Source organism: Bos grunniens, chromosome 14 (assembly GCF_055505025.1).
Source record: "Bos grunniens cultivar Pamir isolate PY7600 chromosome 14, Bosgru_T2T1.0, whole genome shotgun sequence".
NCBI classification, from domain to species: domain Eukaryota; kingdom Metazoa; phylum Chordata; class Mammalia; order Artiodactyla; family Bovidae; genus Bos; species Bos grunniens.
The window spans coordinates 1275004-1293349 of record NC_141178.1 but is presented as its reverse complement, the minus strand read 5'-3'; the positions used below and the strand labels follow the sequence as shown (position 1 = coordinate 1293349).

Here is an 18346-nt window from a genome sequence, read left to right as displayed (position 1 = left end):
CTCCACCTCTCTTCTTCACTCACTCGTTCTTAAATAAAATTTTCATGTTCTTTTGCTTCCAACCTAATCTTGGGTCTACTAAGTATTATGTAAAAGAGTTCCTTGACTTTACCGGTGTAATTTGGACTTTAAAAAATGTCATCAAGGTAATGAGAGATAATTAAAGGGCTTCATGTATTAAGAGATCACATCTATAGTATTATTTAAAAGATTAATGTCTTATTAATTTCCTATTTCACTTTTAGATTCTCATTTAATGATGTCAGGAGACACACTGAATGTTCCCTTGCACTTTAGAACTCCCCGGGAATAGGATTTGTGAAAGCTGGTCTCTTTTTCTGGCTGCTTTTGGAAGGCTCCCAGAGAAATTCATCTCCTCAACCTCTTGAGCACCCCTCTAAAAACCACCGAAATCCTAAATACCAAGTTGCACACGCCAGACTCCACAAAATAACACCCCTCTAGAATGGTTAGATCCTGGTCTTCTGTAACTTACAGGGAGGAAAGAGGAATCCATAGGACATCTGTTTATCATTTTTGTAGGCCAAACAGCTCTGACTGAAACTCGGAGAAACGCGGACGTCGGGCCGGACACAGTTGGTCAGGTGTGCAGGGATGTCAGAGACGTCAGCCTGAACGGTGAGTCACAGGTCGTCAGCAAAGCCGTGGGGGAGATAGTACCAGACCAACAGGGGCACTGAACCAGACTGCTTGGTTCCAAACAGCCAAAGCCAGAACCCCATTAGCTGTTACTATAGCTTATACTCTGATAGTCCCTCTTTAAATAAACAGAAAAGAGAGGACTTCCTTGGCAGTCCAGTGGCTAAGACTCCATACTTCTAACTCAGAGGGTGAGGTTCAATACCTGGTCAGGGAACTAAGATCCCACGTGCCACTTGGCCAAAAAAAGAAAAATATACTCTTAAAAAAAAAAAAAGATCTCACTTTCAAATGCATTAAGCTAGTAATTTTCAAGCTCTCTTTTTCTACTAGCAGAACTCTCTTATCAGTCTTAGGTAAAACAATAATACAGAAGGCAGAAATCTCACTGTTGACATAATTAATGAGATTCCACAGAAGACAGCTTAAAAAATAATATTCTCAGGAATAATATAGACATATCTCCTATTTAAAAAAAATAACTGTTTATGTATTGTATGTGCCCGAGTACAAATAACAAGAAGCTATGTTTGGGGCAGTTGAAGTAGTCCTTTGTATTCAGAAATTAGAAACATATCTCAACTGTAATAAATTTTTCTAATTTCTGATATCAACTGAACTATCTCATCTTTACCAAAACTGAAACCCCAACATAAAACAAACCTTCATTAAAAAAAAAACAAAAACAAGATGTTAGTGGGTCAGGCTGTGATGTGTGGAGCTGTGGGTATATGGGAAATCTCTGTCCTTTCCATTCAGTTTTGCTGTGAACCTAAAACTGCTCTAAATAATAAGTCTATTAAAACTCACAGCCAAATCTTGATAGCTTCTGAAACTACTGGGGCATGACAAGCACAGTCAAAGAAACTAACAGAATTAGTATGCTATGCCATTTTACATATTACCGTGAAGTTAGAACATGGCAGAAAGCCTAATTCAAAATATTTTACAATAGACCCAATGTAGGATTTCTTTCATCAGGAAAAATTAAAGTCTTTTCTAAAACAAAATTCTGTTCCGCCAGCAATCATTCTATTAAGGCACGGAGCGTAATGACATGAAGAACATGAAACCCAATGTTCTCAATGACCTGTTTGGAAACAGTGTATGATGTCCAGAGTGGCATTAGAAATATTTCACTATAACCGCTTTCAAAGTCAGTGTGATATAAGATATCATATCTAGTCCGATAGAGCACGGCAGGCCGTCCGTAGAGGAGATGTCTCTCTAGGAGAGAAAAAATAATGTCTTAAATACAGATTAAAATGTACATCAAATGTTAAAGACTCAAATGAAGAGAGTCAAGTTGTCCAACATTTGCTTGCTTACTATTAATAATGTAGTTCCTTCTCCTTAATTTAATCAGGTTAGTGTTCCTATCACTTTGGTGGTTTATTTGATCACCTACGCATGGGTCAAGGCTTCCAGTCACCAAAACTGTAATTCAAATGCCATATTTATTTTAATAATTATTTTCCAGTTGTAAAGAATTTTAATCCACATGGGAAAGAAAATTGTGAAGTGATTCAGCTGAATGGGAAGTCAAGACAGTTGTATTTTTATAGAATTAATTCCTTTGACCCTGAAAGGCTTATCAAATTAACCAACGATTTAATTAAGAGAAAGGCACTCTTTGATCATTATTTGTAAACTGCAACTCAAATATGCATTATTTCAGCATAAAAAGTGAGCAGTAATGAGCGTTTAAAGTAAGTAGCTTTGTGACACATAGGAAAACCCTTTAGGTAAGAACTTAAAGGAACATGTATAGATAAAATAAGTGGCATTCAAGAGGGTCCTTTGAATACAAAAGGAAGGTTGTCAGTTAGCAAAGAACTCATTTAAGACCCCAGAAGGTAGATTCCTCTTACGAAAAATAAAGGTTTGAAACCTTCATCTTCTGAGAAGAAGACAGGGGACATGAGCAGGCAAACCTTCATGCCACACCCACAATAACTGCCTCAAGCTTGATCTGCCCATTTTAGAGAGGCCAAAGTCAGAATTGCCATGGACCCTTAGAAATTGGGGTCCTACAGATAAAAATAGTTAGCGACTGAGGCTTCGGCAATTCACGATTCCCTAAGTGATAACCAAAAAAAAAAAATTTGCTATGATTTCTATTAGAGAAAATCATTTCTGGCAATCACTTATTAAATTATGTATACATGTTGCTTTAATTAAAGTATTACCATTCTACGCAAGTAACAGAGAAAACTCTGTAGATTACTTTGCATGACCCTCCCAAGCAGAACTGCTGATTTGAGGCAAAACAGCCCACACTGTTACAACACAAGCCTGTTCAGGGTAGTTGGGCTTCATCAGCACTGCAGTAAATGTAGAAGCCTTGGTTAAGCTGCTGAATTTAGGGACCCACCCCTAAGAATTAGAAAATAATAGGCTAAATATTATATAAATGAAATATATAACAAACACATAAAAAGCCTGCAAATCATAACAGTAGTACTTGGGAGCAGTTATTAACTAGGTCAGACTGTCCTTCAAAACTCAAACCAAACCTTTTCTAGGTTCAAAATTTCCATTAACGTTTTCCTTGATTTCATTTTTGCTGCCTCTGAATTTCCTGGTTTCAGCTGGAAGCAGAAGTATCAAGATTCTTTGAGAAGCTATTCTCTTTTTATCATTCAAGTTTTCATGCTTACCCAACACATTCCTCCAAGCTCAAATGCAAACCTGGTAGATTACCCAGTCTATCCCATTAAGGAGCACAGCAAAAGAGCGACTGTGCTCTTTCGCGCACCACCCCTCTTTGGAGCAGGCGTCAGTCAGCAGTCGGGCAGGCTGTAGACCCCACCAGCTCTGGTTCCTCCTTACTTGTCACCCCTCCGTTCCATGAAGGCTGACTGATTGGCAGGACTGCCCGCGATCACTGTCAGCAGCTCTATGCTATGACACGTGACGCCTTCTCTTTCCCCTGGGAATAACTTTCCCACCAATCCTGTCACTTGTCTCCCTTCAAACGTGTTGTCAGTATACCCTCCCTTGTCAAACCTGAGTGTCAGATCTTGGCTTATGGGACAGAGATAAATCATGTGTGCGTGCTAGGTCATTCAGTGTCCAGCTCTGTGTGACCCCATGGACTGCCGCCTGCCAGGCTCCTCTGTCCATGGGATTCTCCAGACAAGGCTGGAAGTCTTGAGGCTTTCAGCCTCCAGGAGCTCACAGTTCCACGGGAGACAGAAACATAGCGTGGATAACTGAAAGGCAGCCTGGCGCCCACTCCAGCAGAGACACTGACGAGGCCGAACAGGAGCACAGAGAGCAGCACCCGCCACAGACGGGGATGAGGGCGTCAGTGCAGCCCTCCGGAGCTTAGGGAGCTAAGACACAGTGAACCCACGTCCCAACTACACCTATGTCCTGGCACAGTCGCTCTTCTCACCCTCAAAAGGGGACGACAAATAACATGGTCTCATCGTTCAGCTCCCACGGAAAAGACAAGGGGACAAGAGGGAGAAAGGGGAGAAAAAGGGGACAAGGCATCCGAAGGTCCCTTTCTCTTGAAACATTTCTCTAGTTAAGCTTCTCCATCTCTACTTACGCTTTTGCTCTATATGTACAGACTCAATTTCCTTCAGAAATGTGGGCTTCCTAGCTCCCAGTATATGCACTACTGGAGTTTTTGGCACACAGAGCACAAAGATATCATTATCTGACTCACTTTTCCTCAGTTGTTAACTGACCATATATGAGATGAAGCAAAAAAAAAAAAAGAAAAGTAGTAGCTTTGGCAGTCTCCTAAGAGCCCGCGAGCTCCCAATGACTGAAGGAACCTACTTGAGTCTTCCTGAAGCCCTATAAGAGGTGAAATCTTTGCAGTAAGAAGCATTTTAAGCCCAGAATCCAAATTTAGATTTCCCTTTTGGGGTTTATCAGGGCTTCCCTGGTGGTTCAGTGTTAGAGTCTGCCTACAATGCAGGAGACCGGGGTTCGATCTCTGGGTTGTGAAGATCCCCTGGAGGAGGGCATGGCTACCCCCTCCAGCAGTCCTGCCTGGATAATCCCATGGACAGAGGAGCCTGGAGGGCTACAGTCCACGGGGTCGCAAAGAGTCGGACACGACTGAGTGAGCCTTTTCGGTTTATCAGGGTATCAAAGAATCACAGGTTCTTGGTCACTGCCTGACTCTGCTACTCCATACGACACCTTAGGCAAGTCATTCACGGCATTTCTGGGTAGCAAAAAGTCCCTGTTGGTTGAGCCACAGAGAGGACTTGGAGCTCAGTCTTTGTGCATGTAAGGGCCCTGTCCTGAGACCAGCCACCCTGGAGATGAACTTCTAGTTTCGAAATACGTTCCTCGTGACTTCTTGACACAGGTCTAGCATAACTTTTGTCTTTCCAGGCTGGGTTCCTACTCCATGAGATTCCAGACGGAGCCTCCACGCCACACCCCAGTCCCCTGTTTACAATAGCGTCTGGAATTCTCGGGACATGCCACAGTTCCCCTCCAGATACCACATTTGGCAAGTACTGGGAGGCGAATCTTTTCAAGTGGTATGGACTTCCCCAGCCCTCTTTTTTTGTCTTCCAGCGTTTGCTTGTCCAGACTGGAGTGTGTATTTCTTTTCCCTCTTCAGCTTTCTGACCCATATTCCCATAGATTAGCTGGCTGACTTGAGAGCCACATGAAAATCTCTCCTCTTTTTCTGTTTGTGTTTTAAACATTCACTCCCACAATAATACGCTCTTACATTTTACCACAGAATCTCTACCCCAGGTCTCTGCTTTTCCTACCTCCTTTCTCCCCTTTGCCTTATGAGTGTCCACTATCATTTACTGCCGAGTAAACCGCTTCTGGGATTAGACTGGACGCCTCTGTCGGTGCCCTGGTCTTTCTTACCTCGGCCTTTAAAGCACTGTGCTGTAACTCATCAGCAGGCTGAATCTCACAATAAAATAATAACTTAATGAGGACAGCGCTTTTGTTTTGTTTACCACTGTATCTCTGCCTCCAACGTTGCCAGATATTGACCTGGATAAATAAATGACTGTTTTATTTGAAAACAAAATATTGTTCTTTATGACTTTCAAGACCTGGCTTTCTACATATGACCCGTCTACTATAACCCCAAGAGATAGACTGGGCAGACCAGTGTCATCTTCATCTTACTGATGCAGGAACTGAGGATTCATGATTGTGTGAGGTAATTCAGCTACACGACAGCACCCAGAATCCAGGTCTCTGCCTCGGCCCATTACTCTTCTCCTAGCTTCTTGGACAGTCTCCAGGTGGATGCCGCCTGCCAGGTTATTCTAATAGAGAACACGCTGGGTGGAAGGCCCACTTACTCCAGGCAGGAGCTCGGACTCAGTCATGCCTGCTGAGGAGCTCATATGACCAGCGGTTTGTATCCAAGCATCTACTGCTTCAGAAACAACTTCCAAACCCTGCTGTGCACTGAGATTCTCTCAAAACACTCTCTCTTTATTCCGACCCTTAAAATAGGAAGCATTTACAGAGGGAAGCACAGAGGCTTTAGTGTCCAGGAGAACTGGAGTCAGATCTCATCTCAGCTCTTTATAGCTTTGTGATTCTCTAACCTAACCTCCCAGAGCCTCATAGCTCTCTGAGATGCTGCACTCTTTACAAGCAAATCTGTAAAGTGCCTCGCTCTGTCTCGGTCCAGCGTAGTTGTAGTGTGGTCATTTAGTAAAGGGCATTTGGTAAATTCAGGCTTAAATTGAAAAAAGTAGGGAAAAATCACTAGGCCATTCTGGTATGACCTACATCAAATCCCTTACCATTATACAGTGGAGGTGATGAATAGATTGAAGGGATTGGATCTGGTAGACAGAGTGCCGGAAGAACTATGGACAGAGGTTTGTAACACTGTACAGGATGCAGTAACCAAAACCATTCCAAAGAGAAAAAAATACAGGATGGCAAAGTGGCTGTCTGAGGAGGCTTTACAGATATTTGAGAAAAGAAGAGAAGCGAAAGGCAAGGGAGAAAGGGAAAGATAGACCGAACTGAATGCAGAGTTCCAGAGAATAGCAAGGAGAGATAAGAAAGCCTTCTTAAGTGAACAAGGCAAAGAAAGAGGAAAACAACAGAATGGGAAAGACCAGAGAGCTCTTCAAGAAAATTAGAGATACCAAGGGAACATTTCATACAAGAATGCGCAGACCAAGGACAGAAAGGGTAAGGACCTAACAGAACCAGAAGATATTAAGAAGAGGTGTCAAGAATACCCAGGAGAACTATACAAAAAAGGCCTTAATGATCTCGATAACCATGATGGTGTGGTCACTCACCTAGAGCCAGCCGTTCTGGAGTGTGAAGCCCAGTGGGCCTTAGGAAGCATCACTATGAACAAAGCTAGCGGAGGTGACGGCACCCCAGCTGAGCTCTCTCAAACCCTAAAAGACAATCCCGTTTCAGTGCTGCGCTCAGTACGCCAGCAACTTTGGAAAACTCAGCAGGGGCCACAGGACCAGAAAAGGGCAGTTTTCATTCCAGTCCCAAAGTAGGTCAATGCCGAAGAATGCTCAAACTATTCTGTGATTGCATTCATAGCAAGGTTATGCTCAAGATCCTGTAAGGTGGGCTTCAGCAGGACGTGAACCGAGAACTTCCAGATGTACAAGCTGGATTTAGAAGAAGCAGAGGAACCAGAGATCAAATTGCCAACATTTGTTGGATCATAGAAAAAGCAAGGGAATTCCAGAAAGACTTCTACTTCTGATTTACTGACTATACTGAAGCCTTTGACTGTGTAGATCACAACAAACTGGACGATTCTTAAAGAGATGGAAATACCAGACCACCTTACCTGTCTCCTGAGAAACCAGTATGCAGGTCAAGAAGCAACAGTTAGAACCAGATATCAAAGAACAGATTGTTTCAAAATTGGTAAAGGAATATGACAAGGCTGTATACTGTCACCCTGCTTATTTAACTTATATGCAGAGTACATCATGTGAAATGCTGGCATGGATGAATTATAAGCGAGAATCAAGACTGCCAAGAGAAAGATCAACAGCTTCAGATATGCAGATGATACTACTCTAATAGAATCAAGATTGCCAGGAGAAATATCAACAACCTCAGATAGACAGATGACACCACACTTATGACAGAAAGCGAAGAAGAACTAAAGAGCCTCTTGATGAAAGTGAAACAGGAGAGTGAAAAAGTTGGCTTAAAACTCAACACTCAGAAAACTAAGATCATGGCATCTGGTCCCATCCCTTCATGGCAAATAGATGGGGAAACAGTGGAAACAGAGAGACTTTATTTTGAGGGGCTCCAAAATCACTGCAGATGGTGACTGCAGCATGAAATTAAAAGATGCTTGCTCCTTGGAAGAAAAGTTATGAGCAACCTAGACAGCATAGTAAAAAGCAAAGACATTACTTTGCCAACACAGGTCTGTCTAGTCAAAGAAAGAAAGTGAAAGAAAGTGGAGTCACTCAGTTGTGTCTGACTCTTTGCGACCCCATGGACTGTAGCCTACCAGGCTCCTCTGTCCATGAGATTTTCCATGGACAATAGTACTGGAGTGGGCTGCCATTTCCTTCTCCAGGGGATTTTCCCGACCCAGGGATTGAACCCGGGTCTCCCGCATTGCAGACAGATGCTTTACCGTCTGAGCCACCAGAGAAGTCCTATAATTTAATCAGAGCCAACAAGCCACAATGATGTCTGGCTCCTTGTGACCCTGTGGACTGTAGCCTACCAGGCTCCTCCATCCATGGGATTCTTAAGGCAAGAATACTGGAGTGGATTGCCATTTCCTTCTCCAGGGGATCTTCCCCACCCAGGGATCGTTTCTCCCCAGGTCTCCCTCATCGCAGGCAGATGCTTTACTCTTTGCGCCACCAGGGAAGCCCACCACTCAGACAGTGTCCTGTCTAGTCAAGGCTGTGGTTTTTCCAGTGGTCATGTATGGATGTGAGAGTTGGACTATAAAGAAAGCTGAGCGCTGAAGAATTGATGCTTTTGAACTGTGGTGTTGGAGAAGACTCTTGAGAGCCCCTTGGACAGCAAGGAGATCCAACCAGGCCATCCTAAAGGAAATTAGTCCTGAATATTCACTGGAAGGACTGATACTGAAGTTGAAACTCCAATACTTTAGCCACCTGATGCAAAGAACTAACTCACTGGAAAATACCCTGATGCTGGGAAAGATCGAAGGCAGGAGAAGAAAGGGATGACAGAGGATGAGACGGTTGGAATGGCATCACCGACTCAATGGACATGAGTTTGAGCAAACTCCAGGAGGTGGTGATGGACAGGGAGGCCTGGTGTGCTGCAGTCCATGGGGTCACAAGAGTCAGACACAACTGAGTGACTGAACTGACTGAAAATCACTGTGGATGCTGATTGCAGCCATGAAATCAGAAGACACTTGCTCCTTGGAAGGAAAGCTATGACCAACCCAGAAAGACTCTTAAAATGCAGAGACATCACTTGGCTGACAAAGGTCCATACAGTCAAAGCTACAGTTTTTCCAGTAGTTATGTACAGATGTGAGAGGTGGACCATAAAGAAGGCTGAGTGCCAAAGAATTGATGCTTTTGAACTGTGATGTTGGAGAAGATTCTTGAGAGTCCCCTGAACAGCAAGGAGATCAAACCAGTACATCGTAAAGGAAATCAACCCTAAATATTCACTGGAAGGACTGATGCTGAAGCTGAAACTCCAATACTTTGGCCATCTAATGAGAAGAGCCAATTTGTTGGAAAGACCCTGAGTGGGAAAGATTGAGGGCAGGAGGAGAAGGAGGCAATAGAGGTTGAGATGACTGGATAGCATCATTGACTCAATAGACATGAGTTTGAGCAAACCCTGGGAGATGGTAAAGAACAGGGAAGACTGGCGTGCTGCAGTCCCTGGGGTCACAAGGAGTTGGACAGGATCTGTGACTGAACGACAACACCAAATTTAGTAAATTTTCAACATCAGCAAGGAATACTGATAGGTAGTCATTAAAATTCAGTGTTTGGAGAAGGAGAAATATCACATGACATCCCTTATATGCAGAGTTTAAAAAGAAACGATACAAATGAACTTACAAAACAGGCACACTTAGAGAGCAACCTTATGGTTGTCTGGGGGAAGGATGGGGGAAGGGATGGTTAGGAGTTTGGGGTGGGCATGTACACACTGCTAAACAGGCGCAGACTTAGAGAACAAACTTATGGTTGCCTGGGGGAAGGATAGGGGAAGGGGTGGTTGGGAGTTTGGGATGGGCATGCACACACTGCTGTATCTAAAGTGGATAACCAACAAGGCATAGCACACGGAACTCTGCTCGATGATACGTGTCAGCCTGGATGGGAGGGGAGTTTAGAGAAGAATGGATGCATGTATACATACGGCTGAGTCCTTTCCCTGTTTACCTGAAACTATCACAACGCTCTTTGTTAATTGGCTCTACAAAAGAGAGAGTTAGGAGAAGGCAATGGCACCCCACTCCAGTACTCTTGGCTGGAAAATCCCATGGATGGAGGAGCCTGGTGGGCTGCAGTCCATGGGGTTGCTAAGGGTCAGACACGACTGAGTGACTTCACTCTCACTTTTCACTTTCACTGGAGCACTGGAGAAGGAAATGGCAACCCACTCCAGCGTTCTTGCCTGGAGAATCCCAGGGACGGGGGAGCCTGGTGGGCTGCCGTCTATGGGGTCGCACAGAGTCGGACACGACTGAAGTGACTTAGCAGCAGCAACATCTCCAGTAAAATAACAAAAGTGAGAAGCATTTCATAATTGAAAAGAGCTACAGAGAAGTGTCCCTCTAGTTGTTCAGGGCTCTGCTTTAAATTAACAAGAATCACTAGTTGGTTAAGTCATTTTTCTAATCAAAATAATTTCTCTTAGGGTGTGATAAGGAGCCAAACATGGGTCCTACGGTGATTTTTACCTTTTCCTCACAAAGATGACGGTGAATGCCAGTCTGACTAAGAAAATATAAAACACGGCTTAGTAATGTAAGCAGAGAAAAGACTAAGGTGAAAATGAACAGTGCAGTTATTCTTACAGTGAAACTTCCACCTGGCTCCACGGCCAGAAGTGCGTGCTATGAGAAATTTAAGCATCCCCATCTCATTCATTCATTCATTCAACGGATTTCAAAATGAAAATTCAGTACGTTTGCCAAGACATTAACTACATCTGATGTAGAAATAGCAGCCATACAACTAAGATCTGGGATTCATTACAAATGTAGAAATATTAGGGCTTTAGAAATCAGTTTAGATCATAATTTTTGAAGATTATATTGTTCTTTAGTGAAGGACTTGATTCTGTAAATTTAGTATTTCTAATAAAACATTTGTCATTGTTGTTCTGTCACTGAGTCGTGTCCAACTCTTTGCAACCCCATGGACTGCAGCACGCCAGGCCCCCCTGTCCTTCGCCATCTCCTGGAGTTTGCTCAAACTCATGTCCGTTGAGTCGGTGATAAAACATACCCTAACATTAATTAAATATACCATTCTTCTGTTACCTTGAATTTACCCTGAGTTGTTTCACTATTGGAAAGCACAGCTTTTACAGACGTGGTTGGTACAAATGTATGTTCAGGGCACGTGATTTATTCTGAAAGAATCAGCTACCTACTTGTGTATTTTTTTAAAAACTAGGCAGGAAAATAATACAACTTTACATTTGTATAGAGCTTTAAATGGCTGAAAAGCCTCAGTACATGTTCAAAGATATGCAGAAAGGGGAAGTGACTACTCTGAGCACAGCGCACACAGCACCTCGAATTCACGAGGTCCCCCTCAGCAAAGCGGACCCCGATGATTTCCGGGGGGGACCAGACTTATGAACCAGGCACACCACAGCAGCCTGAAGGAACTCAGACAAGAAAATGGCACTCTGTAGCTGAAGCCCTGACTGAGACAGGGCCCTTAAGGAGACAAACAGCAAGAGACAGGGAGAGAACCAGACAGGAAAGAGGACGCTGAGGCTTACACATACTCTAGAATTTAAACAAGCACCAATCAGACAGTGACATATAGTTATTTGTATTTCATGTAATGGTTTTAGCATCTCTCTCATATCACTCCAGTTATTGGCAATTGCAAATAGCCATTATTATGCACACATAGCAAACAGTGCTATATAAACTCAGACAACTTTATCAAAAAAGTCTGTTGATATTCAGCCGTTAATTATAATAAAAATAAATACAGGCTCCCTTGCATCATCAGAGGCTGTCCCAGGCTTCCCCAGTGGCTCAGTGGCTCAGTGGTAAAGAATTCACCTGGAACTGGCGGTGAGACGGCTGACAGAACCTGACAGAACGTCTCAGCAATCAAGCCCCAGCTCAGGGCAGGTGCTTAACAAATCCTCGTGAGGGTCCATTGCCATGAAAAAGTAAAAACTTTAAGCCCCGGTGATGTGAAAGCACCGAGAAGTAAGATGTATTCAACGCTGAGCAGAGCAAAGGAACGATGAGGTCGCTAGTCAGCAGTTCGCCAGAAGACGCCTCTTACTCCCGAGCTCGGCAGTGTGAGGCCACTCTTTGTGCCGAGTGTGGGGCTGGTTTTGTCCCAAGAGCGCACTGCCACCAGAAAACGAAGTGAAAGATTTTTTTTTTTTTCCCCAGCCAGAAATGTTTTAGGACCATGAAGAGCCAGAGCTTGAATCAGAAAAAACATGAGTGTCCCTTCAAAGCTATCATAACTAACTATTTCATTAGTGGCTTTCAGAAAAGAAACATTTCAGTCATATTTCTCTGCCTTGCTGATTGAATGTTTGAAAAACTCAAATCATGAGACTCTACACTCCTTGATCGTGGTGTGCGTGTGTGTGAATTCATTCAGTCGTGTCTGACTCTTTGTGACCCCATGGACTGCAGCCCGCCAGGCTCCTCTGTCCATTCGATTCTCCAGGCAAGAATACTGGAGTGGGTTGTCATGCCCTCCTCCAGGGGATCTTCCCGACCCAGGGATTGAACACATGTCTCTTTCATCTCCTGCACTGGCAGGCGGGTTCTTGATCCTGGCAGTATTGGAATTTTTCCAAATATAAAGACACCATCATCCACTAGATTTGATGTCAAATACTTTGAATCACTTCTAGAGTTTGTGGATTTGTGTACCTTCCATCAACCAAGTCCTTTCTCTAAGGCCGTGTTCATCCAATGACATGTCAAAGAGCCTGTGTGTTCCGTCATCACAGAGAAGCAGGAGGGTGGATATGCAGAAAGAGAAGAAGGGAAAAGATGAAGATCTTTACAGAGAGGAGAAATAAGTCAAGGAAATAAAATCTTCCACGGGTTTCCTCAACCTTTGCTTAATCAGATTGAAGACAGCACACGTGATAAACAGAACCATGTCAGCTAATAAGTAATGCTCTCAAGAGAATTTGACTATGTGCGTCTTGACTGCATGACCTGGGCAGCTGTGCTTGAGTTCAGTCTTCTTTTTCACACACAAGGGTCATTCCCTTGCTGTTAGAAGATGCTGTCACCTCTGCTGCAGTAACCTGCCTAGGAGGCTTCCCCTCTTCCTCATCTAATTTCAAAATCAGAAGGAAGAGCCTGGGTGGTAGATCACATTACTGTTCCTAATTATTTACTGCTCTTGTGTAAAGGATTATATGCTTCCACCCATCGCCAAGGAACGTGGAGGACGGGGTCCCTGGGGAGAGAATGTATGTCCCTCTTCCACGGGCTTCACATGCCCTGCTGGCCCCAGTGAACTTGAAACGGAAGTGAGAAATGCCTCATCCAAGCAGAAGCACCGAACCCAGCCAGAAACCCCAGGATGGACACGTGACTCGACCCTGCACCAGGACGTCAGCAGGACGCAGGGGCACACACTCCGCCCTCAGCCCCGGTCCCTCTGCCCAGGACGCAGACTCAGGCCTGCAGATGGGGCAGCGGGGACGGGAGAAGCATCAGGATGCACATCAATACCCAGAATGACTGAGTGGAGAGAGAAAGCCATGAGGTGCTCACAGTCAGCTAAGGCGCTGAACAAAGGAAAGCAGAGGCACTGAGCCCCACGGCCTGGCTCCACCCCGAGAAGGGCGTGCTCTGACCAGGCCAGCTCCTTCACACCAGACTCTAAAATGAAAGTGCCACGGGGCAGAGGAGCACTTGGCCAACAGTCAGCACCCTGAAACAGGAATAAGAAATGCACAAACCGCTGAGGCTTTCTGTTCTCATCACAAGCTTGCAGAAGCTGGCTAAGCCAGGCGTGTTATAATCGTATGCAGAACAACAGGAGGGTGCGTTAGGGCTCGAGACCCTCTTGGGAGAGAGTTCTAACACAGTTCCTTCCGGGCAGCCCTCCCCTTGACATACACACCGACTCTCCAGGTGGGGAACCTTCAGCAGAGGAACCAGCTGTTACCACTGGTGACTTCCATCCCCTTCATCTGAAGTCCCCTCAGCCCTTAACTTATAACCCATCAGATACACAACAGCGTGTCTGTTTTTCAGAGGGTTAAAAGCTGTTAAGGGGGAAAAAAAGGTAATAGAACTTTTCTGTTACACAGCTGGCACCTTGTATACAGAGAAAAAACCAATACCCTTTGCCAGATCACATAAAGGTCACTCTGCAATCTGAATTCAAATTTTAAGAAAACACTGTGCTTACACTATGAAGTAAATAAGTCTCTCCAGTTTTTGAAAACCAGAAAACAAAACTTATCTGGTTCTTTTTTCTGTCACCTCCTTACCTTCTGTGGACTCTTTTATATGAAGGTGTTTGTTGAGTTCATCCAATTTGTTCTTCATGTGTGAAAATAAAAAACAAAAGGGAAAAGGAAGCAGATCAGAAACGGTCTTTCTTTCCAGCACCCTTCTCTCTATTCAGTACCCAGCTAAACTCAAAATAGGATCCTAAGCTTCATCAATATCACACGCTTTATAAAGTGTTACTACTTTATCTCAAATTGACACTGAGGCTGTACTTCTGAGCGATCTATGGTGTTGAACATGCTATTTAATCTCTCCATGACTTTGCTTCCTTTTCTTAAAAACATGGATAATCATGGGACCAGCCTCCCATGTCCATGATGAGGATTAGGGCACATATATACACATTAACTCTAATATTGCCTGAAAAGTTTGGATTAATCTCTGGGTGCACTAAAGTGATTCCCAAACACATTTATAAAATTGCTTTTCTAAAGTAGAGATGGAATGATCCAGCAATCCTGAAACTGTCGTGACTCGGCAGGTCCACTTCCCACTGTGGGTCCTGGCACCCTCCAGCACGTGTATAGAGACACTTGCAGTGATGTCTGTAGCCACGCTGTTGGGAGGCGCTGACAGTGGGAAATGACCAAACGTCCTCAAGTAGCAGAATGAATAAAATCATGATGCGCTAGTTGTACAATTATGCATTATAATAACTATTGATGTTAGCAATAAAAATGAATGAGATACAACTTCATGTATTAATCTGTAAAAAAAATCTTTAAAATACAGTGATCAACAAATAAATGCAGGATACATATGGTATAACAGCATTTACATAAAAAATATAAAACATCCAGGGGACTTCCCTGGCGGTCCAGTGGGTAAGACTCCACATTTCCTGTGTAGGGGCCATCAGTTCAATCCCTGGTGTGGGAAATGGATCCAAAATGCTTCGAGGAGCAGCCAAAAAAACATCTTTTTAATAAAAAATAAAATATTCAAAACTATACTATAGGTTATTTTAGGGAACTATACTAAAGGTACTTGATATATTATTTGAGATATCTATGTACGGAGTGAAAGTACAGAGGTCTCCATGGCAATTATAGGGCTTCCTGGGTGGTGAAGAACCCACCTACCAATGCAGGGGACTCCAATTGGATCTCTGGGTCAGGAAGATCCCCTGGAGTAGGAAATGACAACCTACTCCTATAGTCTTGCCTGGAAAATCAGGTCTCAAAGAGTTAGACACAGCTGAGCACAGCACAGCATGGCAATTATATATACTGTATTCAGGATATTGGGCTTCCGTGGGGGCTCAGGTAGTAAAGAATCTGCCTGCAGTGCAGGAGACCTGGGTTCAATCTCTGGGTTGGGAAGATCCCTTGGAGGAGGGCATGGCAACTCACTCCAGTATTCTTGCCTGGAGAATCCCTTGGACGGAGGAGCCTGGCAGGCTGTAGCCCATGGGGTTGCAAAGAGTCAGACATGACTAAGCGACTAAGCACAGCACAGGATATTAATTAGCTTTGAGGTAGGAAGGAAGTGGGATTGGGGTGGGGGTGTCACGTGGAGCTTCCGTTCCATCTTTAACGTTTTCTTTCTCACAATGTCTATATATTGAAGTATTCATTTTATTCATCTTTATACCTTTTTTGTATATCTGTGTTTTTTTTTTTTAAGAAAAGTAGTCTTTTGGAAAAAACCACTGAGAAAATAAAGATAATCTAGAATCCCTCCAAAACAGTTTAAGATGAAAGAACCAAAATATTTCTTGTTTCCCAGAGGAAAGGTAATAGATCTAATAGATGCCTCTAAAAATATAACTGGAATTCACTTCAAAGACCACTTCCTGTTGACATGGGCAACTCAACTCCTCCAGCTGAAGTCTTAGAATCACCTACTTTAATTAGCGCTGTTAATTCTCATCAGGAGCTAAAGTAGGAGACATTAAAGGGGATCTAGGACTCCCCTGGCAGTACAGTGGTTAAGACTTCACCTTCTAATGCAGGGGCTGAGGGTTCAACTCCTGGTCAGTGAGTTAGGATCCTATATGCCTTGAGGCCAAAAAACCAAAACATAAAACAGAAGCAATATTGAAACAAATTCAACAAAGACTTTAAAAATGGTCCACATTTTAAAAAAAAGAAAACTTAAAAAGATAATGAGCTCATACATAAAACAATAAGGCACGGGTGGAGGGACAGGAAGCAAACTCCCTCCCGTGGCGGGCTCCCAGACTGCGCCTCGCAGGCCCCAAGGAGCCCCGGGAGGCAGACAGTGGCAGGGGGAGGGGGAGAGGCCAATAAGAAAACTAGTTTCCATTCTTCTGAGGTCTAATGAGAAGATCACACATTGCCTGTAATAAAACCACACGTGCAAAAATCGCAGATTGCTTTGCTTTGTGTTGGAACCCTATCAACTCAGTGTGGTAACACTGGTTGTGTCTTGCTGTCAGGAGTACTGATTGGCAACTTTAAAGGTCATTGATCAATGTAAAATTCAGTAAGCCAGTCATTATCGGCTATACTCCAGTACAAAAGAAAAAGCTGAAGAATATCCACTGGGATTTTGAATGAGATTGCTTTGAATCTATAGATTAATTTAGGAAGAACTGCCATGAATATTGAGTCCTTCAATGAATGATGAGTACCGGTTCATTTACTTCAGTTCAATTCAGTTCAGTTGCTCAGTCATGTCCGACAATTTGCGACCCCATGGACTGCAGCACGCCAGGCCCCCCTGTCCATCACTAACTCCCAGAGTTTACTCAGACTCACGTCCGTTGAGTCAGTGATGCCATCCAACCATCTCATCCTCTGTCGTCCCCTTTTCATTTATTTAGGTTTTTAATTTCTCTCAATACTGTTTTACAGTTTTCAGCATTCCTAGATATTTTATATTTTTAACGCTATTCTAAGTGTTTTAAAATGTCATTATCCAATTGTCTGTTGCTATATTTAGAAATACAATTGATTTTTACATACGAGAAAAAAATCATTACTGGACACGTGCTTGTTTCAACAACTGTCCAACTGGCTGTGCGGGGCAGCGCCTATTTGCACGCCCACCTGCGCCCTGCTGCCCGCTTCCCTCCCCTGCCCTGTGCTCGGGAGGCTGATGTCTAGGGACATCAAAGAGCAAGCTTGCCCTGTGGCTGGGCTCCAACATCGAGAGGCACCAGCAGGGGGTGGCAAGGGCGTGCTCACACCCCCAGCTTCCTCTCTCCAGGCTGCGGTGTGTTCACTGCGCCATCACCCAAATTTCAGGCCCCGCCTACAGGGTTCTTTCTCCATGTGCTGGTGACTGTTCTCCCCTTTCTTGTTGAGATCCAGATTGGTGCCCTGGGAGCCCCAGGCGCCTTTACCATCCCTCCTCGATTTCCCTCTACCCTGCCAGCTTTGTAAATAGTCTTCTCATTAAATGTGATTGAAACAATTCCTTTAAACCTTCTTGAAAAACTTCTTCTGCACGGGCCATCTGTTTCCTATTGGGACCATGACTGCTAGACATGTGATTCAGGTTGAAAAAAAGAAAAACGTTTGGTTAGGAATCGCGACTCCACAGAATAGCATGAATTTTATTTTTTGCTCTTCATTATCTATGCCTGTGCTGTCCAATATGGTGGCCACAAGCCACTAAATAAAATTAAAAATTTAGTTCCAAGTGCTCGAAAGCTGTGTAGCTAGTAACTACTATTTTGGACGATGCAGAAAGACCATGCATATCATCAGAGAAAGTTCTATTGGACAGCACTGCTCTACACCCGACAGGCTCTTCCATAATGAACAAAAAAGATTACTTCTACCTTTGGCTCTGCCTTATCATCACAGGTACAGCCCAGGTCAAAATCGGACTGAAGGTACATAACCCCTGGGTAATTGGGTCTGGTGACTTCCTCTGGCACAGTCGGTCTGAAGGTGTTGGTACGCAGGAGATGGTTCAGACTCCCGTGGGTCCCGTTATTTGGAGCTGGCTTCAATCCCAGGAGATCTGATGAGAAGAAAGAAAAGGGCCAGGTATTTTGTAAATGTTTTTGATGAGATAGGAGGAGAGTCAAAG

The 18346-nt window shown here is 43.9% G+C and overlaps 1 protein-coding gene across 17 annotated transcripts in view; it reads right to left on the bottom strand.

Moving 5' to 3' along the window:
• ENPP2 (ectonucleotide pyrophosphatase/phosphodiesterase 2) overlaps positions 1-18346 on the bottom strand; it is a 132810-nt gene that overhangs the window by 14014 nt on the left and 100450 nt on the right. For 9 of the 17 annotated variants that reach the window (XM_086335727.1, XM_086335734.1, XM_086335739.1 and 6 more), the window contains 4 exons: positions 18093-18277; positions 14320-14371; positions 1751-1887; positions 497-632 (listed from right to left, as the gene is read on the bottom strand). In XM_086335727.1, the coding sequence (XP_086191853.1) occupies positions 497-632; positions 1751-1887; positions 14320-14371; positions 18093-18277 (510 nt within the window). Of the gene's footprint in view, positions 1-496; positions 633-1750; positions 1888-3176; positions 3252-14319; positions 14372-18092; positions 18278-18346 lie in introns of all 17 variants that reach the window. The other 8 variants (XM_086335724.1, XM_086335731.1, XM_086335736.1 and 5 more) reach the window with 1 other exon arrangement.